The 25,693-nt window shown below is 46.1% G+C and overlaps 1 protein-coding gene across 1 annotated transcript in view; it reads left to right on the plus strand.

Moving 5' to 3' along the window:
- The window catches only part of LOC119387578 (ADAMTS-like protein 1), a 251,341-nt gene that overhangs the window by 187,181 nt on the left and 38,467 nt on the right, over positions 1-25,693 (plus strand). Inside the window, exon 3 of the mRNA XM_049413560.1 lies at positions 16,693-16,836. Within this exon, the coding sequence (XP_049269517.1) occupies positions 16,693-16,836 (144 nt within the window). The remainder of the gene's footprint in view (positions 1-16,692; positions 16,837-25,693) is intronic.

Genomic DNA, 25,693 nt, shown 5'->3' on the forward strand with positions numbered 1-25,693 from the left:
AAATGGCTGGCAGCCTACTTCCGCGGAGCTGCTGCAGACGCCCAGCCAAAGCTGTATAATTAGTACCTACGGAAGCAGTGCACTCACCGTTACAGGCGCATGTTGTCCGTGTCCGCAGCTCCATGAATATTTCGCCCTCCAAGCGTCATTTCGAGCACGGAACCTGGCGTCCCCGCCACCGAAGATGTGCATGTTCGCTCGAACACAAAACTGCAAGACAGGCAACTGACGCAACCCGCGCAACCAACGCAACCCGCGCAACCAACGCAACGCATTCCAGAAAAACCGAGGAGATTGAGAGAGGAGGCGGCCGCGCCAGCCGGCTTTGTCAGGCCCCGGAAAGTCTCAAGTTCCAGCGATCGCCACAGAGGGCGAAAAAATCGACCGCGGCGAGTTCCAGCTTCAAACACCGGGAGTGGATCTACTAACCTCTGCGTTAGGATAACATGGCGACGTTGTGGTGGCCGCCATTCGCGCTATTTGACTTTTTATGTAGGGGTAGAGTGACCTAGAATAGGGGGAGTGTCCAAAGCGCCGCGCGAATACATGGGAGGAGCGAGGGCCTTTTGCGGTGAACTTCCGCGCCGCGGCGCTGCCGTGCCGGACCCGTGGGCTTTCTCCGCGGCGGAAGCCGCGTCGAAGCGGCGAGCGTCTGCTACGCGCGTGATATTTTGGCCGCTATTAGCTAAAATTGTGGAAATTCGGGCAAAATTTAATACTGCGTCACTGTAACATAATACTTCAGCGACTCATCATGCATAGAACGCGTTTGTGTGTTTTTAAACGGGGTTTTTGTATATATCCTTGCAGCTGGTTTGTCAACGCATTGGTCGATCCACACTTCCGCGGCTGTTTGAGGAACGCATCCTGCGCACACTTCATCGTGAGAAAAGGCGCTTAGCTTACTTTCGTGTGGAATGACGAACGTAAAGTTGCTGCAGGAGAGAATAAACTGGAGATAACCAGGAGAACGTAGCACATATGCACGTAGTAACTAGCTCATGCATGCTAACGCGTTTACACCCTTCATATCCTATCTTTTATTTCGTGCATTCGATTTGTTTTACAAGGCTGCCTCCGGCGTTCTGCTGTTTCAAGCCGTTTCATGCGAAGCCGAATGTGCCAGTCGGCGTGGCCGTGGTACCAAAAGTAAAAAATCCCTCGCGTCTCCTTCACTTGGTATACACGAAAATTGGCACAGAGGGGCACGAATGTACCCCCACGAATGGCACAGAGGGGCCCAACACGACCGATAGGTCACGGGATCACTAACTTGACATGCTTGCCATTTGCGTAACGACTAACAATAATAATATGGTGTATGGCGCGCAAACCCGCTTTCAGCCAGAAATAATTGTGACGATGTGTGGTCTGACGATTTGTTTCCGTCAGGTTATAAAAAACGTGGTGGTCACCAATATCGATGTCAACATGTTAGACTTACCCATACATATTGAAAAACTGACCGCGTAGGTAAAATGTATGCGAAAAAATTACATGAAAAAAAAAACACGGTTCCTTATGCATTCGCCGGAGATGACTCGAAAACGAAAGCCATCTTTTTCGTCAGTCGATGCATTGATCCTACCTCGATCCTCTCCGAAAGCTTTCTGCACATAACGTGGTTTCGGACTGCCGACAGGACCGAAGGCATTGCAAGCTTTCTGCACCTCATCTGCTTTTGCATTGCCCACATCGGGGGCCGATCACGGAGGCAATGGAAAGCGACCATGTCATGTGATGGCGTTATCATATTACGTCACGTTGAATGACGTCATAGTGACGTCACAAGTTCTGTCGACGTCATCGCGTGATGATTTTGTGCATCACTCGTGTTAGCTACGCGGGACTCCGACGGTCAATTTTCGTGTTTGATGAGGCATCTAAGGCTTTAGCGTTAAAAAAAAGACAAACCAAAGAAAATGAAACGATAACAGTGCAACATCGTGTATGCCTCACTTCATGTTACGAGCGATCGCCCGAAAACAAACGTGATTCTCAGTTCAGAGCAGCTGATTGCACGCGTCTGCGGTACAAAAGAGGCTTGCTTTACCCGTCTGGTCATCTCTTTATATTTATTCAAGAGATGAGCAGAGCTTCAGCACGAAATTGTGGCGGACGCTATATTGAGGTCATCAGGAAAAAGCGGGAAATTGCGGTCGGGTGCCCTGTTGGCGCGCACTCAACCGCCGCAGAAAGAATTGTATTTTATGTAACTACTCGTCCACATGTTTTCGTAAAGTCTCTGAACCGGGTGAACGCTAACCTCCGAGAACCGTGAAAACATCTGAAGTTGAGAATGAGCTGTTTGAAACTGTTTTCATTTCGTATGGTGAAGGCTTGAAGCAATGCACGCATCTCGCGCGAACATTTTATACTGACGTTCAGCGATCCAATGCAACATGCGATAATATATATATATATATATATATATATATATATATATATATATATATATATATTCTGACAGTATTTTCGTTCAGGCAGCTTGTACAGCAAGAATGGGGGCATTTGCAACTTTGTTTCATGATATCTGGATATTTGAAAAGCATTTTCTATATTACGCCTTTTATGCAAAAACTTGTGGAATATGGTTAGTTTACCTGGCATTGCTTTTCTTTCAAATGTTTGCGCACGGTGAGCCTTGTTGTACGCTACCTCAGAAATAAAAATAAGCCAACAGCATTGCAGTCGTATGGCCGTTTCTACTCTTTTTTACCTTTTTTTTTGTTTCCCTTGCGTCTTCCCGGTGTGTTCCGTACATAATAAAGAGCTTGTGGAGGCTAATGAATTGTCAAATAAGGCGGTGTGCATATGGCTAGCAAACCAGTGGCGAATATGAGTAAAAAGCTCGTGAAGTCACTGCGCCCAAGTATTTCAGCTGACTGCGCGTGAAATTTACTTTTTTTATTACTCTTAATTCGTGCATGCGTGATGCTATTGTCCGATTACTCGTGCGAATAGGTTTTTTTTTTCGTTCTTTGCTTGTGCGTGTCCGTTTTGCGCGTTTTTACACACGCACCAACGTTCTCGAACTCTGTGACCGGAACTAGGCCACGCTGATGCCGCTTGACACATGATTTTTTGCATTCTGTTGTTGCCCCAGCACTAACACAACGCTTAAAGATGGATAAGCTTCATTCCGCACCGCATTACTAAAGTTAAGTAGACTTCAAGTGCCCTGTGTGGAAACGCGGCGCAAAAAACTACAGCGCGTAGCAGACGCCCCTCGCTTTCCGCGCGCTTCCCGAGCGCGGAAAGCCCACGGGTCCGGCGCAGCAGCGGCGCGGCGCGGGAGTTCACGGTAAAAGGCCCACGCGGGAGCCGGCGCTTTGGACACTCCCCCTATTCTAGGTCACTCTAGTAGGGGCGCCCTCGTCGGGCCCAAACTTCAAATTAAAATATTCTTGAAATAAGGAAGTTTAGTTGTTTGCTTACTGTTACACTTCAATAAACACATTGTTGTTTATACGAAGTGGCCTTGCCTTGCCAGGTACCACGTCATCAATTTTTGTAATAGTTTTTGCTCCAACATACTCGTAGTTGTCAGCAGCCTATCGGCATCATTATCTTCATTTCAAAATATACCGCGGCGCAACGACAGGTAACGGTTCGCGGTGCATTGGGATGGGTCTCGCGCTGTTTCGTTTCGCTGTAAATGTTTCGAGCCACTGCCGGCCGACACACTCGCTTTTGTTCTGTTCGTTTTGACTCGTTAAAATCTCTTCGCGAAGTGCATTCAGCTGACTTCAGGGGAACGAAGGGACCGTTGAAGCTTTCACCGGATGACACTCGTTTCAAGCCCGAGAATATACGGACCGGTGAGTAAAAACCCATTGCTTCACTTTTTTTTTAACCAATGGCTTTGTGTGGGTGTCACACGGAGGCGACGCACTGCAATATTCAATTTTTCAACGTCATACTCTGTCGTTGAGAAAACGTGCGTTCCTTGCGGCGTGGCTTCACGTGGGAGCGGGTTGCTGAGTTTTATCGTTCGGTTAACATTAACCAGGCCACTGCAATAAATAAAGGGAGGCAATTGCATCACCAACGCCTCGCATGTATCCTCGTAACTAGCCCGTATATCAGTGCAAAAAACATACGAGTTCTAGTTTGCCGGATCGCATTTGAAAAAAAAGAAGCCAGGTTTAGAGGTCTCATTTCTCCTGCTGTTAGTTTAGGTTACCTTTACTACACATTTAGTGTAACAAAAGCTTCACATAATTATGAGTGTACTTTCACTTTAGTGTGACAAAAAACCGTCACTATAATCAGAAATATTTTTTTTTCTGCTGTAGCCTCCTGGCCTGACAAGGAAACAGCGGTGTGAAATGAGCAAGGCACCTGTTACGTGACACGCCTTGTAAAGAAGCTAGCCCGAGTGATACAACATGCATTATGAGGTACGTTTACATATATGTATAACAAACCGCTGTTTTTGTTCACTATGTTCATATGTTTACTTTTGCAAAATTTAATATTTCATTGATTATGCTTATCAATATCTGGTGATGTCATTACTTGTTTTTCCAGGATTGCCAGGCAACGACAGGGTGACTACCCCCGAATGTCCACTCTGCAAGTGCGGCGAAACATGTAACGTCTGCTGCTACAACAGGTCATCTTGAACCTCACGCTTGCGATGCTGTATTTGTGAATAGTTTACCAGGCATCTCATGGAGCTGTGCCTGCAATCGTCTACAAGTATTAGCTGTCTACTGTGTCATGCAGTCTACACCGCAATAGCGTTGAAATTGAGCACTAGCTCCGTGCATTAGTTACGTTACCTGGCACTGCTGAGCTCAACGACGCAGGTTTTATACCCAGCCACGGTGGTCACGTTTCATTGGGGGCGAAATGCAAAGACACTCGTGTGCTTAGATCTGCGTCTGAAGTTCAGGGAAAGACGGAAGCTTGAAGAGACGAAAAATTTGTGAACAAGAGGTGTCGCTGGAGCAAATGTTTCGACAAGCAGTCTTGTCTTCTTCAAGGCTACAACTGCGTTTGTTAAACTCCAGTCAGTTAGAATTAATCTAGAGTTGCCCACTACTGTATGACTCATAATCATATCATGGTTTGCATGTGAATCATCAGAAATTATAAATTTAAGGGTAAATATATATAGAAGTCTGTCTGGCTGGGCAAGATTATAAGAATAGAAAGACTCTCCAGCCACATTCAATCTTAATTCAGTCTTCTTAATTTAAAAAAAACTAAGAGACCAAACGAGTCTCGAAACGTAGGGTCAGTTTTTTTAAAATTATAAATCACATTACAAAACGAACATCACGACAGTGAGGGGAATCAACAGTTGTTCCAACATCTAATAATATCTGGGGTTTAACGTCCCAAAACGACGATATGATTATGAGGGACGCCGTAGTGGAGGGCTCAGGAAATTTCGACCACCTGGGATCTAAGTACACGGGCCTCAAACATTTTCGCCTCCATCGAAAATGCAGCCACCGCGCAACATAAATGGAACAGTTAGTTGTGCATTATGAGACAGTTTACAAACTATGCTCAAAACTGTTTTGCCTTAATTCACTGTGTTTAGATCATAGAAGTTTACAAAAAGATACGACAAAGCTTTAGAAGGCTGTGCTCAATTACATTAGCCTTTGCACATATGTTCAATGGGCTCCTTCAAATTATTTACAGCTAATAAACAAATTATAAGTGTGACGAGCACTTCTTCCAGCACAGCTTCACCAAGCACGTTTACGTTGTCGTGATGAGTGAGATTGTGTTCAGTGAGTATGGTAGTGTTTTCTTTTTTACATATCAGAGAAACGTCCCAAATTTGTTTGAACACACCTACTTCTGCTGTTTGATTAAATTAACATGTCACAGTTGTAGCACCTACCACTATCAAGTGAAAGTCTGTGAACTACTGTCACGAAAAAAAACCTAGGAAATCGAAGAGTTAATTCAAAACATACATGAACTTTGACTTATTCACAGCCACACTACAAGATTTTACGTATTGTCACGCGGTCGTGACGTCGACGAAAGCAGCAGTCGGTGTGTCCAAGATGAAACTTTTTATTCGGCCGAACTTGTGGCCGGGAAACGAAAAGTCAAACTACAGCAATACACACTGCACACTGATAGCGGCGAACAGGCGTCGGCCGTCGATAAACTTGTGGCAAGGCGCGTCGGCATTTATACCTGCGGCATCGAACATTCGAGCATTATCACTGGTGGCTGCGTTAGTTCGACAATAAACTGAGCTGTTTGTAGTTGCACGCTCCAGCCTAACAGAAGATCCTACAATAATCTGGAATGTTCCCAGACATTCTGGCACGGTTTGCGCAATGCAGTAACTACACGTGCAATTGGCCAATAACATAAAACATAGAAAGAAAGGTGCGCATGTGGCAGTATTTCAAGCCGGAGCTTCTAAAAGTAGCAGGGAGAATACATACTTGAGCTCCCAAGCCCAAATATATTGAAAAAGTAAATAACACAATAACAAGTATGCAATATATATATGACCTTTATTTATCCAGCATTGGCACAGGTTCACATCATGCCCCACAGCTTGATTTCGTGAGTCTGCTTGCAATAGAGTGCTCAAGTTCTATCGACATGTCTATGTGATACAGAGATTGTGCTTATGGCTGAGCAGTTGTTTAGCGTTCTGTGCGAACACCAACAAAGATGTACACTGCATGCCTAAAGCTTATTTTCTTAGAATTGTGCTTCTAGAATCTGTAAGCACTCGCCTTATATCTCTGTTTCTTTAGCATTCATCTATGCTGCATACTCAGCAGTCCGATTACTACTAGCGCCAAGAAATTCTAGCTGTAGAAACTGTGTAACTGAACTATATCGAGGAACAAAACGAGCCTGAAATATTTTCTTCCACCTATTACCTGAATACGTAATACCTATGGTATGGCTTCACGGCCGAGAATTTAGCCGAGAAATTCGTGCCTGCCCTGTAGACACAACGCGATATTCTTTATTTGTAACGCATTCAAGGTGACATCGCAGAGCGAGAAGGATGCAGAACTGTACGCATCCGCGATTGTTTACGTAAAAGATTAATCAAAACTACATTGCTCTCACTGCGCCAACTATCTGTCGGCGTAGCGCACGTTTCGTTTCCGACTCCACACCATGCACTCAAAGATCAACACAACCTGGCAAGCGCCGCATAACTAACGGAAGGATAAGACCCCTGTCCTAAAGCTATGCTGTTAAAACTCGGACGCTGCTACACAACGAGAGCAACGTTCTTTCAGCGATATCGGTGTTCAGTTATATGCACATATTTGTCAGCTTTCAGACTGATTACACACGTACGGGTTGAAAGCTTTCGACGTGTATGAGTGACTTGTTTTGCTTGGACCTGACTATACATTGCTTGTACCAGCTTGGGCACTCACAATAAACGATGCAAACCTTACTTGATTGACGTTGTTTTTGCCAGTCGAGGCCAGTTTGGTCACCTGGCGATAAATATTACACACGCGAGCAGCGATTTAGCAACGACAAAGAACAAAATACCACAGGGAACAAAAAGTGCAGTAGCGCGACCAGGGCGAACCAACCGCAAAAACGCGTTTTTCTAATGATGATGATAGTACTTGCAGCGCCATCTCGCCTCGCTCTATTGCAGTTCAGTACGCCGCCGCTACCCTTATTTCCGTACTACAGTCAAAGGTACAGTTTCCGTTCTCTAAAGTGGTAGATATTCTCTGGCTTTGTCGGCGAGCCACGGCGACACAACGGCGCCGAACGGCAAACGCGCGATATGTACGGCGTATACGGCAGCGCCTTCATCACGGAAGCCAATCGAAACGCGCTTCGCGAGACTCCTGTGACTCCTCTAGAAACGCTAGCTCTCTTTTTCTGCTTCTACCTTCAAAAAGGGGTCAAATGGATACCCGAAGAGAGTCGCGGTGACGTGACCCTCTTTTGACAATTTTTTTTCTTAGAGTGTACACGACTCTACCACGCGCCATACACCCTCCAGCGTACTAACAGCTAGCTATTTATATACACCATTTACCGCTGGCGGTACGCAGAGCTCGGAGGCGCTTCAGCGTGTTCACTATCAACCGCGAGATATGTGAAGGGCGCGGTTTAAAGCAACGCTCTTAGATTTTCTTTGCTTCAAAACTGCCCTTGAGACGCGCACGAAGAAGTGGCCTCTTTCTGAATCCACTCGCGATGTGGAACGCCGGGCAAACAACAATGCCTCGAACGTCACCGCGCAGCAGGAAACGCAGACTGGAGGCTCCACGGGCCAAACGTTAAAACAACGCCTCCGAGCCGCAGGTTCCGACGTACTATGGTAATAGGTGTTACGCGAAGCAGGCCGTGTACAAGACACGCTAGTAATGATAGTCATGTCATGGTATGTCATTCCTCTTCGTCATACACTCACGTGGTACAATGGAAATTGTGGCCACCAGATGACAGGCACGGAGGCGGCTAAATCATGATTTACGTGACCTGCGTGTCAAGATTTTCTTGCTATGACCTGTCATTTATGATCTTCATACGCTAATGTCATGCTGTGCAAATTTTGGCATATATTAACCTAACGAAACGGCTACGACAGCACAAAGACAGTGGTAGTAAGACGGCTCGTCAGGATAAAATATCACAGCATATCCACGGAGTGAATGATGATGAGTGGGCGAAGCTGCGGAGGTTCATCGGTAAACCGTGAATCTTCCGTGAATTCTGCCCAGTACATCATCACCGACGTGAGATCGGGCGCGTTTATACTAAAGGTTCGATGAGTTATGACGACTTGCAGCTCACTTTAATTTTACATGTACGCTGTGAATTTTCATTGTTTAGAAAACCATTGCTTTAGAAAAATCTGGCGTCTTTCGTTAAGCAGTTGGCGTCTTTTCGTTTTGCTTTAGAAACATCTGGCGTTCTTTCGTTCTGCTTTTACAAAACATCTGGCGTCTTTCGTTGGTTTATTTCATCAATCAACGGCGTTTTGAACAAAATTTTTATTGTTTAATCACGCACAGGAGAAATCTCACCAGGCACTACCTTGGAGGTAAACAATGGCTGCTAATGGGAATGAGAGACAGAAGAAGTCGGCTTTTAGCTAACACTTACACTTCTACTTCTACTAACGTTTCCTACTGGAACATGCCAATAGCTGCTAATGGGGAATGAGAGACAGAAGAATTCGGCTTTTAGTTAACGCGCACGCTGCGAATTTTTTATTGTTCAACAACGCACAGGAAAAATCTTCCACCGGCACCACCTTGGAGGTCAAAGCGTAAGACTTGTTACGGACTACGACTACTACTACTACTACGACGACGACGACTACGAGGGACGAACGGGTGCCGCCTTAAGGAGCTTCGCCCCTAAAATGCGTCGAACGCCACCGCGCGGCAGGAGACGCAGAGGAGTCACTCCGCGCGCCCTTGGGTAGTGCATAGTCGACACTGGTAGCGCGCTGCCCAAACACACCGAAGTATACGTGTGTGTTCTTTTCGCGCGTCCTTTGTGTTTGTGAAGCGCGCTGCAAGTACCGAGCTGTGACAGTTGTTAGTTCGCGCTCTTCCTGTGTGTGTTCTTTTCGTGCCTCCTTTGTGCTTCAACGGCGCGCTGCAAGTTTCAAGCTGTTTGCCATTCCTCGTGTGACATTCCAATTCGTTGCTGTCGCATTCTTTGCTTCGCCCTTCCGGCGAAATTGTGAATTTCTTTTCATTCATTCATTCATTCATTCATTCATTCATTCATTCATTCATTCATTCATTCATTCATTCATTCATTCATTCATTGTTATTGCCATCAATGCTTCTTTTGGTTGCACATGCCCCTTGCTCGGTGAGGAAATCGTAGCAGACGTTTAAACCTCACCATTAAACGCATTTTCTTGACCTTGAAATCTTTGTTTAAAGGATAAAATGGAAATATAATTTCTTTTTTCCGGTACTTTTTATTGTTTATATTATAACTAAAGTTATTTTGATAATCAGCAGAACATTGCAATAGAACCAGATAAAGCACAGAGGCTTTTCAGGATGATTTAATCTAGGTGTTCTGTTTCTTGTGTCGCTTCATTTTTTGAACTCCGCTCGATTTCTCCAATCCAGGAGAAATCCTGGATTTCTCCAGGATTGCCAGGAATTTATCCCTAGATCTGGGGATTTCGCATTACGCAGGCTAACGACAGGCGTCACTCAGTAATCACGCTTTTTCATTTAGAAAGGACATAGAAAATGGTAGTTTTCGCTGTTTTCCGGTTTTCGTTTAAGAAAGCTTTGGTGCTCTGTTCGGCCAAGGGAAGGCGAGATTATTATGGTGAATACTGGCGGGAAACGAGACTTTGTCGTCGAAAGTGTTTAGCATGCACGCGCGTATCGTCATGTGCGCCCTCTGTGGTTGCTGCTCTGTGAAACAAAGAGAAATTTCGTCTTGTAATGCACATGAAAACATGCCAAGTTCACGCTCGCCGTGCGCCTTCACCGTGCAAGGTCTGCATGTCTAATACCTTCTTGACCAGCAGACTTTGAGAGAATAAGAGCGAAAGTAGGACTGACAGTTGGGCGAGTTGGTACGGATTTATTATTATAAAGGCGATGTGACGGACAAGAAGAAAATACTTTTCGTGTGTTTTCCGTCATTCCGTCGCGCCGTTTCCATCTATCTGCCTTTGTAGCAACTCGCCACCTGCAAGTGTTTTCAGCGCAGTTACTCCACAGAAAACGTAGTAAAAACACCTTCAATGGCTGTTATATATATATATATATATATATATATATATATATATATATATATATATATATATATATATATATATATATATATATATATATATATATATATATAATTTTTCCCAACAAGATTAAGAAGGATTGGGCCAGAGAACGAACTATCTTTACACTTTGTTAGACGTGAATTAGCCTGAATAAAGACATAAAAAAGTAAGTCTATTTTTATTGCAATCTAGGGTATTTTCGAGGGTCAATCTAGGTATAAAAGGTTGACTTTGGTTGGCATCTCTGGGTCTCTCTATCTTCAGCAATACTTCCCGACTTTTATGTGTGTTATCTGTGCAAACTTAGTCGTTTTTCCGATCGGTGTTTCGTCACCTGTGATAAGGTCCGAGTGCTGTAAGTGCGATAATGCCTGTGCCTTCTTGTCTGTGCGTGTCGTTAGAGCGATTCATTGTTGCCCGGTGCAGTTGTAGTCCCCTGAACTGTTCATACCAGCATTCAATAAGCTACCCTGTGTTCGTTCTGCTTTAAAGGTCTGATGCATACACGGTAAGCGATAGCTGACATGCCATCTTCGACAAATCCCACCGGGGCGCCCAGACGCTACGATGATTGGACGCAACGGCGCAGCAGTGCGCAACGGTGCGATTTGATGAAGATGCCATTAGTAACTCTCCCATAGTCTACAGTGTACCAAAGGACACCTATACAAAAAAAAAAAAAATCCGGCAGATCCGACGCACTGTTGGAATCGATGTAATGCGAAGCAGCCAGCAAAGACCTGCATACACCGCTTTGTTTGTTTTTGAGCCAAATGAAATCAATCATGCCATGGCATCTGGTTCAACATATATCTGACAAAAATTTGGAGGCACAAAGGAACAAGGACAAGAAATGACAGGATTGGCACCAGTCCTGTCATTTCTTGTCCTTGTTCCTTTGTGCCTCCAAATTTTTGTCAGACCATGCACGAACTAGCCCAAGAACGCGCTTTAGTCAATCAACATATATCGCATGTTTGCCATGCACGCGTGCATGCACAATGTGGTATATACCATGCCAATGAAGCGTATATTCTGGTATATACACTGCTTGACCGGTCATTTATGTTCGTCACGCACTCCTGTCATGCCACACCAATTTTGGTATATATCCAGTTATGTAAACGGCCGGAAGCGCACCATAACAGTGTCATGTAAATCATACCGTACATGACATATGCATAACATAATTCGCATGTTAGGACCTGTCATTTATGTTCGTCATACAGTCACATCGCACAATACCAATTTTGGTGTATATCAAACGAGCGAAATGGCCGCGAGTCCACCATGAGCGTGGCATGTAAATCATGCCATACATGACATGCATGTCATGGTTTTCATGTTACCACTTGTCATTTATGTTCGTCATACATTCGCGTCACGCAATACCAATTTTGGTGCACATCAAGCTAGCGAAATGGCCGCGATCGGACAATGAGCGTGGCATGTAAATCGTGCCATAAATGATAGGCATATCATAATTTTCAAGTTACCACCTGTCACATATGTTTGTCATACAGTCACGTTGCGCAATACCAATTTTGGTGTATACTAAGCGAGCGAAACGGCCGCGAGCGCATCATGAGCGTGGCATGTAAATCATGTCGCACATGACTTGCCTGTGACGATTTTCATGTTACCACCTCTCATTTACGTTCGTCACATAGGCGCATCGCGCAATACCAATTTTGGCGTATATCAAGCTAGCGAAACGTCCGCGAATGCACCATGAGCGTGGCATGTAAATCATGACATGCATGTCACGGTTTTCATGTTACCACCTGTTATTCATGTTCTTGATGCAGTCACATCGCGCAATACCAGTTTTGGTGCATATCAACCTAGCGAAACGGCCGCGAGTGCGTCATGAGCGTGGCATGTAAATTATGTCGTGCATGACACGCGTGTCATGATTTTCATGTTACCACCTCTAATTTACGTTCGTAATACAGTCGCGTCGTGCAATACCAATTTTGGTGTATATCAAGCCCGCGAAACGGCCGCGAATGCACCATGAGCATGGCATGTAAATCATGACATACATGACATGGATGTCATGGTTTTCATGTTACCATCTGTTATTCATGTTCTTCATACAGTCACATTGCGCAATACCAATTTTGGTGTATACAACCTAGCGAAACGGCCGCGAGTGCGTCATGAGCGTGGCATGTAAATCATGATGTGCATGACACGCATATCATGATTTTCATGTTACCACCTCTAATTTACGTTCGTAATACAGTCGCGTCGTGCAATACAAATTTTGGTGTATATCAAGCCCACGAAACGGCCGCGAATGCATTATGAGCATGGCATGTAAATCATGACATACATGACATGCATGTCATGGTTTTTATGTTACCATCTGTTATTCATGTTCTTCATACAGTCACATTGCGCAATACCAATTTTGGTGTATATCAACCTAGCGAAACGGCCGCGAGTGCGTCATGAGCGTGGCATGTAAATCATGACGTGCATGACACGCATGTCATGATTTTCATGTTACCACCTCTCATTTACGTTCGTCACATAGGCGCATCGCGCAATACCAATTTTGGCGTATATCAAGCTAGTGAAACGTCCGCGAATGCACCATGAGCGTGGCATGTAAATCATGACATGCATGTCACGGTTTTCATGTTACCACCTGTTATTCATGTTCTTGATGCAGTCACATCGCGCAATACCAGTTTTGGTGCATATCACTCTAGCGAAATGGCCGCGAGCGCACCATGAGCGTGCCATGTAAATCATGGCGTACATGACACGCATGTCATGATTTTCATGTTACCACCTCTAATTTACGTTCGTCATACAGTCGCGTCGTGCAATACCAATTTTGGTGTATATCAAGCCCACGAAACGGCCGCGAATGCATTATGAGCATGGCATGTAAATCATGACATACATGACATGCATATCATGGTTTTCATGTTACCACCTGTTATTCATGTTCTTCATACAGTCACATCGCGCAATACCAATTTTGGTGTATATCAACCTAGCGAAACGGCCGCGAGTGCGTCATGAGCGTGGCATGTAAATTATGTCGTGCATGACACGCGTGTCATGATTTTCATGTTACCACCTCTAATTTACGTTCGTAATACAGTCGCGTCGTGCAATACCAATTTTGGTGTATATCAAGCCCGCGAAACGGCCGCGAATGCACCATGAGCATGGCATGTAAATCATGACATACATGACATGCATGTCATGGTTTTCATGTTACCATCTGTTATTCATGTTCTTCATACAGTCACATTGCGCAATACCAATTTTGGTGTATACAACCTAGCGAAACGGCCGCGAGTGCTTCATGAGCGTGGCATGTAAATCATGACGTGCATGACACGCATGTCATGATTTTCATGTTACCACCTCTAATTTACGTTCGTAATACAGTCGCGTCGTGCAATACAAATTTTGGTGTATATCAAGCCCACGAAACGGCCGCGAATGCATTATGAGCATGGCATGTAAATCATGACATACATGACATGCATGTCATGGTTTTTATGTTACCATCTGTTATTCATGTTCTTCATACAGTCACATTGCGCAATACCAATTTTGGTGTATATCAACTTAGCGAAACGGCCGCGAGTGCGTCATGAGCGTGGCATGTAAATCATGACGTGCATGACACGCATGTCATGATTTTCATGTTACCACGCGTCAGTTATGTTCGTCATGTCGAAATGTCTCATCATACCAGATTTCGCATATATCCATTCATTTAAACGGCCCCGAGCGCCCCGAGACCATGTCATACAAATCATGCCGCACATGACATGCGTGTCATGATTTGCACGTTAGGACCTGTCATTATGTTCGCCATGAACTCTTGTCACGTCATACCAGTTTTGGTATATATGAAATTAACGGAATGGCCGCAAGAGCCCCAAGGCCCTGGAATGTAAATCATGCTGTTCATGACATGCATGTCATGATTTTCGTGTTATGACCTATCATTTATATTCGTAATACGGTCATGTTGTTCCATACCAATTTTGGTATACATCCGATTAACGAAACGGCCAGGAGAGCACGAAGTCGTAGGCGGCTAGACAGACAGACAGACAGACAGACAGACAGACAGACAGACAGACAGACAGACAGACAGACAGACAGACAGACAGACAGACAGACAGACAGACAGACAGACAGACAGACAGATAGATAGATAGATATAGATAGATAGATAGATAGATAGATAGATAGATAGATAGATAGATAGATAGATAGATAGATAGATAGATAGATAGATAGATAGATAGATAGATAGATAGATAGATAGATACGCTCAAACTCGCAGAAGTTCGCTAAGAAATGCTTCGCATTTTATACAAAATACTACAACCCTAGAGGGAGCTAGTAGACAGTATTATAAATCGTCTCTATTGTAATGCCAGATCATTACCTCCCTCTTTGTGCGATCCCGCTGTCTCCAGAAAGCCGCGGCAGGAAGGCCGAACATAAATTACGTCATCTTCGAAGGCGTGCACGTGGTTGTTCGGGAAGTGAGCGTTCGAATATCGAACGTCGGAAGGCGATTGACTAGATGGCGCCCCGACAACGGTAAAGGCAGAGCGAGCCCGACGATCTGCATCTAGGCAGCGTTCTGGCCTAGGCATTGCCAATTAACCATTTTAATCGGTTAAGGATTAACCGCTCACCGGCTTAGGCGTCAATCACTATCGATGCGGTCTTTATTTGTGGATTAATCTGCATTTATGGCAGCCGCTTTCCAAAAGGCTGAAAAAAAAAAAGGTTATACTGATGCAGGAACCTATTTCTTTCGTTGCTTGAACAAACACGAAAAACGCAAGTGCGTATGGGTTAAATTGATAAATGATATTATGTGCAATATCTGATATCTTAACTTTTTTTTTCTCGAATGTAATAAAATATTGTTCTCGTTATTTCGTACTGTATTCAAATAGTTTTCAAACTTGGGTTTCTACTCTATAGAGTAAATCGTCTGCCCAACATTTGGGATCTCATTTCAAACACGTGTTTTTCGTTGTTGTATATATCTGCCTTGCATCACACATTTACGGTAGTGCTTGAGCTCTTTTGCTTCTCTGTCAACATTTGCATACAGCGGGAGTCGCTCTTATTGTGGTCACGTAAGAGCGTTGACAACCATTACTAAATTTTTTTTTGTGAGATGGAATAATTTTTTAAGATGTTCAACATATTTCATGTTTTGACTTCTCATATACTTCTACATCGCATTTTTAAAAGCGTTGGCGTTGTTGCCTTCGGGATCTACCCTCGTACATATCACCAAGCTACGATGTCATATGATGACGTAAAAATAATTGTTGGAGTTTAACGTCCCAAAAGCACGATATTATTATGAGGGGCGCCGCAGTGGAGGAATCCGGAAATTTCGACCACTTGGGGTTTCTCTAATGTGTGCCTAAGTCTAAGTACACGGGCCTCGAGCGTTTTCGCCTCCACAGAAACTGTAGCCGCCGCGGCCTGGATTCGATCCCGCGACCTTCGGGTCTGCAGTCGAGCACCATGACCATTAAACCACCGGGTCATATGATGACGTCAGCATGCCAAGTTGCGTCAAGTTATGTGGCGTCACAGTGACGTCATTATGGCGTCACGATGACGCCACAGGTTTTGGTGACCTGTGCCATGATTATCCCATGATGAACCATCATCCCATGATGAATGCATGGTTTTCTTTTTCATCACTCGTGTTGAGGCCGACGCCGACGGTCAATTTTCGGGTTTAATGAGGCATATGAGACGTTCGCCTTGATAAAGACGGATCTAGCGAAAGCAAGATACAAACAAAAAACTATGCCAAAAATGAGTTACGCCGAACTTCGCATCCGCGTACTATTCCATTGGGGACTACCATAAACGGGAAACAAGTTGCTAACTGTCACTCCCTTTTTTTTCACTCACAGGATGTCGATGGTTGGGGACCCTGGGGCAGTTGGAGTCCCTGCTCGAGGACTTGCGACGGAGGTGTAAGCAGTCGGTCCCGGCGATGCCTAGCCCGCGGCGGATGCGTGGGCGAATCCACCAGAACGCGGATCTGCAACATGCAGGTTAGTGATAAGCTTGTGTGTCCATACCGTAGAAGCAATGGTAGCGTATAGACAAAAAGGAAATTTGACGAGGAAATACAAGGAAGCGGAAGCGGCACGTTTCAGGGAACGTTACAGGTCGTGTTTGAGGACACGATTTTGAGAGTGTCTCGGGTGCGTTTTGCGGCAGATGCCCCCGTAACGTGTCTTGAAAGGAAAGGCTCAATTTTAGACACCACGAAAGTGAGACAAGACAAGACGAGCGCTCGTCTTGTTGTGTTGCTTTCGCGGTGTCTAAAATTGCGTCTTTCATTTCAAGATGCTTCCCCAAATATGGCGAACGGCTGTTGGCGATGAGCGTTCCGAGCCTTGACTTCCGGACCAGTACTCACGACAGAGTTTGTATACATATACATACGATGTCTCTGTCAAAGGTGTGACGCCATCAATTATTTCTTTCTGTGCCAAACGGGAAACTACGGGATGTTCCCTTCGTTGTAAAGCATTTCTCGATCCATCTCTGCCACGCCTGTTACTCTGCCACGCCGGTTATTCTAAAAAAAAAAGCATTCCGCAGTTCCACCGGGCTATTGATAGAACTTCCCCTTAAAAAGACATTCTCCTAATAAATCTATTGAGCGTAAAAAATAAAACAGAAATTCCAGAGGGCAACCTCAGGCGAGTATAGAGTTTATACTAGGACGGCGATGTTGCTATTGGCCATAAACTGACGTATGCTGAGGGCGTTGTGGCCTGGTGTGATGCAGCAGCCACGATTTTTCCGCCATATAGCTCCGGTATCTCTTAGCTGATTGGTTGAAGCAAACGCCGGATGACAACTTTGTAAGCTTGCTGATCGATTGTCTGACCCTGCGGCAAGAACTCGTAAAAACGAACGATGCCTCTGACATAATTAACATCAGTTTCACTTGATACTTGGACCGCTCTGACTTCTCCCGCCTCGGCCAAAAAACTGAGACTTCCATTGAAAGCTCTCACATTATGCGTTATCGTGAGCATTGTGAGCTGGGCCATGAAATTCACGTTTACTCAACGAGTACTTGAACTGTACTGATATGAGTGTGAGGTAGTGAACTGCCAGAGATACCGTTCCGCTTGAGCATTTAGTGTCATGAACACGTTTGCGCCTGCCAATTGCGTTTAGCCGCCATGACCTTTAATAACAAATTTCGGTGTTCCAGCTGGTACTGCTCACGCCTGTACATCATGCGTTATTCAAGCCCACGTGTGTAAGAGACGGTGTCATCTTCGTATACTTACCGGACACTTAGAGCACTTCCTTTCAAGTTGCGTTATGCTCATGGTTCATTCCTACTTTTGCACAGTGCAATGGGCATCGAATGCTATGATGTAAAAAAAAAGCAACAACATATAATTTTAAATAGCCAATGAGTAGCTGATATTACAGTCATATATGACATCATATGATTTTACCGATTAATTGGCTGTTTCCTAATTAGCCCATAGCTTACACAGCAGACCCAGCCACCTTGCTTCTATTTACGTCCCCAAACCACGTTATGATAATGAGGGACGCCATGCTGAAGGGTTCCTGAAATTTCGACCCCCAAGGAGTTCTTTAATGTGCACCTAAATCTTAAGTACACAAGACACTAGCAGTCGCCTTCATCGAAATGCCGCCGCCGCGGCCGGGATTCGATCCCGCGACATTTGGGTCAAGAGTCGAGCACCATAACCATTAGTCCCCCGCGGCTGGTGCCTCCTAACTTTTCAAACACTCCTCTGATACCCAGGATTGACTCTGAAAAGCGGGTGATATATTGTCTATTGTGAGCAAAATATCAGTTGGAGCGGCCGCCGACTAATGAAAATTATTTCTTTCAATTAAGAAAGGCGCTTTGAGCATTTGAATCCTTAGTTTAATCTCTATTCCGTCAGCTGTCCCGTCGGTGCAATGGTTGCTAAAATGAAGTGCGTTCGAGTGCAAAAAATGCGGTCGTTCTGATTACGCACACCCCCCCAATGCCTCTTTAAGTAAAAAAAAAAAATTCAGACTTAGATTTAGGAGCGCGTTAAAGCACCCCGGGTGTTCTAAATTCCGGGAGCCCTCCACTACGGCGTGCCTCGTAGGCATATTTTGGCACGTAAAACCCGAGAAATTATTATATTAACAATTTCAGACTCCGCGCAGCAATGGGCTGTTTCGGGGTGCCAGACGGTTCACTCCCACGATGATCTACACCGACAAAAAAAGTAAATAGGAAAAAAAGACTGTTGCAGCGGGTATAGAGGTCCGCAATCTGTGCACGTGCGGTGGCATATAGCCTAGGTCCTCCCCCCCCCCTCAATCGACGTCAGCCAACTCTGCGATCGTGCGCAGGTTTCTGTCGCTGCTAACCGGATCACGGCCCACGTCGGAAACGCCTCTGCGCCGCTTAATTGACAGCAGGCGGAGACGCCGCAGAATTACGGAAAAGGCCATAGCCGAGGAGAAGGTGTTGAGCGGGGAGGGACAGCGCAGACAGGCTGTTCCGTATACAGTCGGGTGGTGGCCCCGCGACTGTATACGGTGCTTTGCTTCTCATTTCGGGGCGCCAAGTGAGTGCGAAACAAGGTTACCGCCAATGCATTGCGTTTTACGTCCGCGGGAGACGAGTCGTGTGGTGGTCGTTCGATGAAAGCGACTGACTGCATGTAATGAGGGAACCGCAGGGTAGCTGGGAAACAAGTGGAAAAAACCTGGCCTCCGAACGGATAAACCTTGCTTTTTCGAGTGAAGCATGTTATGACTCACAAATTCCGGCGGCGGCGAGTGCACGGAAATGCGGCTCCCCGTAGGTGCGCCGATCGCATGCGTATTTGTGTGCGCCATTATCCAATATTTTATGATCTCAAGATCGTGGGCTTGTCGACGATCAGCCGTTTCTGATATGGAAATCTGATCTTTTATCGAGGTCACTTAGTAATTTCACGTCGCCACACTTCATTGTTGCCTGTATTGAACGCGTGACCGTCGTTGTTGCCTGTAGCAACTGAAGTGTTAAGCTACTAAGCACGTGGATGAAACTCCAAATTGCCGGCATGGAGATAGGACAAGTTTAGGAGGCAGTACAGCGCAATCCGATAGAACGAAAAATGCGATAGAATGAAGGAAGAAACAACAGTAAGTCAGGCATGCACACACCAGGCTTCCCTTGCCCCCGTTTTCCCGGTAGGCAAATGACTCTTGATTTTTTTGTCTTTTTTTTGCAGTAAGATAGCGAGGCCTGTGTGTCATCTTTCAGAGCATTCCCTATCATGCCCGTCTTCGCTGTGGCCGGCGAATGCATCCTCTCTTCATGAACTACTTCACCTCGAGCGCGTAATTTTATAATAAGCGTTTTACGACCCCGTGCAAATGAATTTCGTCAGTCTAGAATTATCTGTAGAACTCACACAGATCTTATTTTCTCCCTAGACGTTTACGCTTGACAAAACTTAAAAGCAGGTCACACACTGCAGAACACAAAAAAAAAATGTTGCAGTGGCTTAGCTCGTCTACGCCAGGATAACGTAGCGTTAGCAAAGGTTCAGCTGATTGTTCTTAGCTTTCCTGATTGTCTAGGATTAGCTTGATTATCATGCTTAGTGCTGCTCCAATGACACACACATGGTATACATATTATGTGGCACATGTATATTTATTTTGCCAGGCAACTACTTTGGGATCTGATGAGTTAAGCTTCTCCGCTCTTCTGCGCCGTTGAGCAGAATTTGCGCTCTCCTTCTCCATGGCTAAACCACACTGGCAAACGCCAGTCAGAGGCGCTATCAAGCGGCTCCAGCGCAGTGTCAGACGGCGACTGCACAGCGAAGGCGAATAGGTGCGCGCGCGCCGGCGCCAGTACGTCTACCTCTGCTACGACGTCACTCCTCTGGAAAGCGCAGACCGGCGGCAGCGAGTCCCGCGCGGCAGCAGCGGAGTGCGCGGGAGGTGCCGGCTCCGATGCGCCAGCTGTATGACATCACTGATCCTCGCGCATGCGCAGCACGGCTTTTGAGGAGCCACGCGAAACTGGCTCGGCTAGGCCAGTGTAGCTAACGCTCACACCTTGCTCACAATTCGGATTGTGAGCAACTGTTTTCTCAATTTAGACGGGAACCTTATTGAAGATTCAGATTGTGTGCGAGGCGCTAGCCAGGGGAGCCGAAACGTACTGTTTAAAAGGGTTTTGTTGTCGGTTTTTTTTCTTTTAACTTTTGTCATGTTGCCTCCCGCCCAGACGGGACCCCTTCACAACCGTGACTTCACCTTTACGCTTGGCCATACGAAGTTTATATGTGCTATTCGGGAGTGGTCTTCCAACGAACATAACTACATGGTCGTGATTACAGGTGCCTGGATCATACGGACTTGGCCTGGTTGTTCAGGCTGCCTGAACTCGTAGTATCGCTATTCTTTAATTTTTTTTTATTGACGTGATGTAAGGAGATGTTGGCGCACAAATAAGGCGCCGGCTACTCCTTAGCTCTTGGAGTACACAGGGTCCATAAACATAAAGTACATAGGGTCCAAATTTCTAATCATAATTAACCCGCAGTACATACAATATATAACTTTGCGTAACAGTCAAGACATAACATAACAGTCAAAACAACATATTCAACAATCACATATATGTGTGCACACGGTGATGTTAAAAAGAACAGCAACTGTTGCATAACATAACCACGACAAAAATAGTCAACACACATAAATATACACTCTGCCGTTAATACAAAACAAAGCTTAAATGCGCTGGTAATGGCCAAGGATGCCACTCTCTTCAAGCTATTATTCATGCCCACTTAAATTCAGACATACTCGACACAGGACCTCAGGACTAACTGTCGTGCACTTTCAGACTGTTTGCCGGCTTTCGAGTGAGCTACACTCGGCGACAACTTTTCTTGGCACCACTGTGGAAGCTACAGAGCCAAAGTGCCTGCATGCGCGCGCGCTAAGAAATAGTACCTATATTTATTTTCTAATTCGAAAAGTTACCTAGCTCGAATAAATAAAGATTTCTTCGTTATAAAAAAAGAACGAGTATGGGAAGCCATTCGTGAAAAAATGTTATTGTAACCTTCAAGTTTGTTTCTGCCTTTCTTTTTTGGACAGCACCACGTTTTCCTCACGCCTGGTCTCTCAGAGTCTCAGTAAACATGGCGTCTCCGATGCCGCCTGAACCGTTGGCCTGAACCAACGTTACTGAACCGTGTGCGGCCGCAAACTCGCCGTTTCGTTCTCCGAAGAAGCTGTACTCTAAATGTGACAGAAAGTGGCCATCAAACCAGACCACACAAGTTATCTGCAATGTCATCGCTGGAGTGAGGCGCCGTCAGCGTGACTCGTCTGGAAATGCAGTGTGCCGGACTGCGTATCAAGGCTGAAGCTCTGCGGGCCCAACTTGCCTCCCCGAAGCGCAAGAAATTGAATTTCTCGGGCCAAAGTGAGAAGCGCTTTGCCGGCAAGACGCGGCTGCTGCGCTATTACACGTTTGCGTTGGCAGCATTGCGGCGCAAAGTGCACAGATACTTCATGCGCAATGAAATACCTACGGCCGAGAAACTACGCTCTGTGAAGGTGTGTGACCAGCGAAGCTTGATAAAATACTCTGCGTCAGTCTCTTTTTAATTAAGCGTGAGCTCTTCCTAAATCTAAACCCAATTCAGCGGCATCATGGTACTTGCATTCCGTATTTATTCGAATACAATGCGAGCTTTTTCTCAAAATTTTTGCTACTAAAGTCGCCCCTCGCGTTACAATCGTGATCGCGTTACAATTGAGTAAACACCGTATTCAGGCTGCGCTGTGCGCTTGGCGGCGTTCCTCATATTCCCATGTGTCTAATTTTGTTGTCTTCGGGCTTCACCCGCAAAGACTGTGTGGAATGCTCCGCGCAGACCGCGATGCGATGTTCCAGAAGCGTCACGATTGTTTTAGATCTTTCCATTAAGATTGCGCGTGGTACGGGAATAGTCTAGAGAATACGTGGCCACCAGCGATAACGCTGGAACATTCGATAGAACATGTATAAAAGCCGACACGCTTCACCACTGTCAAAATTATTGACGGACGACGCTCTGACTGACTCGTTTCGCGCCCACAAGTTCGGCCAAATAAAGAATTTCATCTTCGACACGCCCACTGCTGCCTTCATCAAGGTAACAACCCTGTGGCAATATACAGTACAGTAGGTAGATGCATCTACGCACACTGATGTTCCCATTCTGCATGTAGACGTGGTGCTAAACGCTCTAGCGATGCGAGCAAGCGAAACCGAAACTGGAACTGAAATCGGCTGCAAGATGCCGAACTACTTGCGTAGTAACACAAATGTGCGGATGCCCCGCCTCCGTAGCCTTCGCTCCAATGCCAAGAATGCCAAGATAAGTTGTCGCCGAGTATAGAAGAGTTCTCATATGTAGTGAATGAAGGTAAAAATTGGCCGCGTATCTGCGTTCTTCGCTGCAAATGTCGTGTAAAGACGATAGAAGAGGCGCTGTGTGAGATATGGACGCCATCTGGCAATACGTTGGGAAACATGAGTGCTGTATTGCGGGCTGCTAGGCCCGGCGCAGCGGCAGGCGAAGACCGGCGGTGACCAACGCGACCGGTGGGGACGCCGGCCAGCCCGAACACGCTGTTTGGCGCGATGCGCCGAAGGAGAAGAAACGTCCGCACTCAACGAGTACTCTCCACAAACTGTCTTATTTACACGTCGCCTGGGTAAAACAGGAATGCCAGAGCGGCGCCCCCTGTCATTCGTACAATGCAATACTGAACCGAAACCGAAACACAAAATGAGCTTGTGCAGGGGGCACGGAGGAAGACAAGTTTCAGCGCAGTCGCATTTTCAGCGCACCTTAAGAAACTAGGGTTGTAACATGGTAGGGCGAGTAAGGCCAGAAGGACCGTCACGACGAAAACCTGCCTCCTCAGTCGTATTCGCCTGGAACGTTGGTGTGGCTTCGCGTTCCCTCCTCCGCTCCTGGCCTTTCCACAAAGCTACTGCCTAAGTACGAATGCCCCTACCGCGTCCTACGTCAAGCATCCCCAGTTAACTATATTATTGAGCCTGTTCAATCATCTACGGACCGCCGTTGTCACGGCCGCGAGACTGTTCACGTCGACCGACTGAAGCCGCATTATGGCCCACCAGTTGTACCTGTTCCTTAGGTCGCCAGGATGGCTCCTTTTCCGCGGGGGAGTGATTTGTAACATGGTAGGGCGCAGACAAGAACGCCTGCGAAAGAAGAAGACGAAGACGGTTGTTGTTGGCGCTCGCGCTTGCTCGGCTTGGACCGCTGATCGCTTCAGCTGTGGCAATCTTTTAATAAACGCGTTACTGTCTCAACGTTAAACGCATACCATCAAGGTCTTTAAAATTGCGTATCTATGTATTTTCTATTAAAGGAACACACCACCTAATACTTACCTAATGATGTTACGCCTCAGATATGCGTAATATTTACTTTTTGATCGACAACGTTCACAAGTACGGACCGCCGTACCAGTTCAAGATGGGTGGGCGGTAAGCAGGTGGTTCAACTTTTGGCCGGTTGGCTGAATCGGGGGACGTGCCGACAAACAGAAAGACAGAAAGACAGACCAAAATTTCTGCGTTTAAGTTCCCCAAGAAAGACTATCGTCTTTAAAAGTAACTGCGTAACTATAGTCGGTTACAACCTAAGAACGAATGTAAGCTCCGCCCACAGCCGTCGCTGCCCGACCCAGAGAAAATTTGCATAGATGTACTATCCACAAAGGAAAGTTTATTGAACCGGTACACGCAAGCGCTAGAGACGCTTATAAACCAAATACTTCTAAATTGCGTCAGTGTAACTTACACAAACGCTAGACGCAATCTTATACAATAGCATTTGCTCATTTTCGTGACGTCAAGCACCTATCGCGTATTTCAGGTAGGTGGCGTTCCATTGCGGATACATATTCGTGTAGCCGGTTACGGGCCGGAAACTCGAACTTCCTGTCGATTTCAGCAATGATTCCGACATCCCTACTCAGCCAAACGTAATATTTTAGGTAGGGACGACGAACTTTTAATTCGTATTATTCGTAGCACTTACATTAGCAGCGAAAAATTACACATCATCTCCCCCTACGGACAACCATTGTGGGATGAGAACACACGAAGTTGTCGAGAACACACGAGGTTGTCTAGACGTTTGAATTACCGCTTGCCGACGCTGACGTTTACGTTCAGCTTCCCGAGCCTTTCTCTAACCCGCGGCGGTGGCGCTGCCGCTGCAACTAGCGACGTTGACGATGTTGATGTCGTTTCGCACACCGTTGCACAGAGAGAGAATGACGGAAGCACAGCGAACGCGCGCTTTCGCAGCCTCGCAGCTTCGAGATTCGCTTGCCGGCGTTGCCGCTTACATTCAGCTTCGCGGGCGTCCATAGCGCCGTTGTGAAGGAGAGTGCAACGCTTGCCGGCGTTGCCGTTTACATTCAGCTTCGCGAGCGTCCATAGCGCCGTTGCGAAGGAGAGTGCAACGCTTGCCGGCGTTGCCGTTTACATTCAGCTTCGCGAGCGTCCATAGCGCCGTTGTGAAGGAGAGTGCAACGCTTGCCGGCGTTGCCGTTTACATTCAGCTTCGTGAGCGTCCATAGCGCCGTTGCGAAGGAGAGTGCAACGCTTGCCGGCGTTGCCGTTTACATTCAGCTTCGCGAGCGTCCATAGCGCCGTTGCGAAGGAGAGTGTAACGCTTGCCGGCGTTGCCGTTTACGTTCAGCTTCGCGAGCGTCCATAGCGCCGTTGCAAAGGAGAGTGCAACGGGAGCGAGCGAGCGCCGCATTATAACCGAGCGCACAGCTGTGGCGGAGAAAGAGAGAAACGGGAGAGGAGAA

The sequence above is a fragment of the Rhipicephalus sanguineus genome, chromosome 3 (assembly GCF_013339695.2).
Source record: "Rhipicephalus sanguineus isolate Rsan-2018 chromosome 3, BIME_Rsan_1.4, whole genome shotgun sequence".
NCBI lineage: Eukaryota > Metazoa > Arthropoda > Arachnida > Ixodida > Ixodidae > Rhipicephalus > Rhipicephalus sanguineus.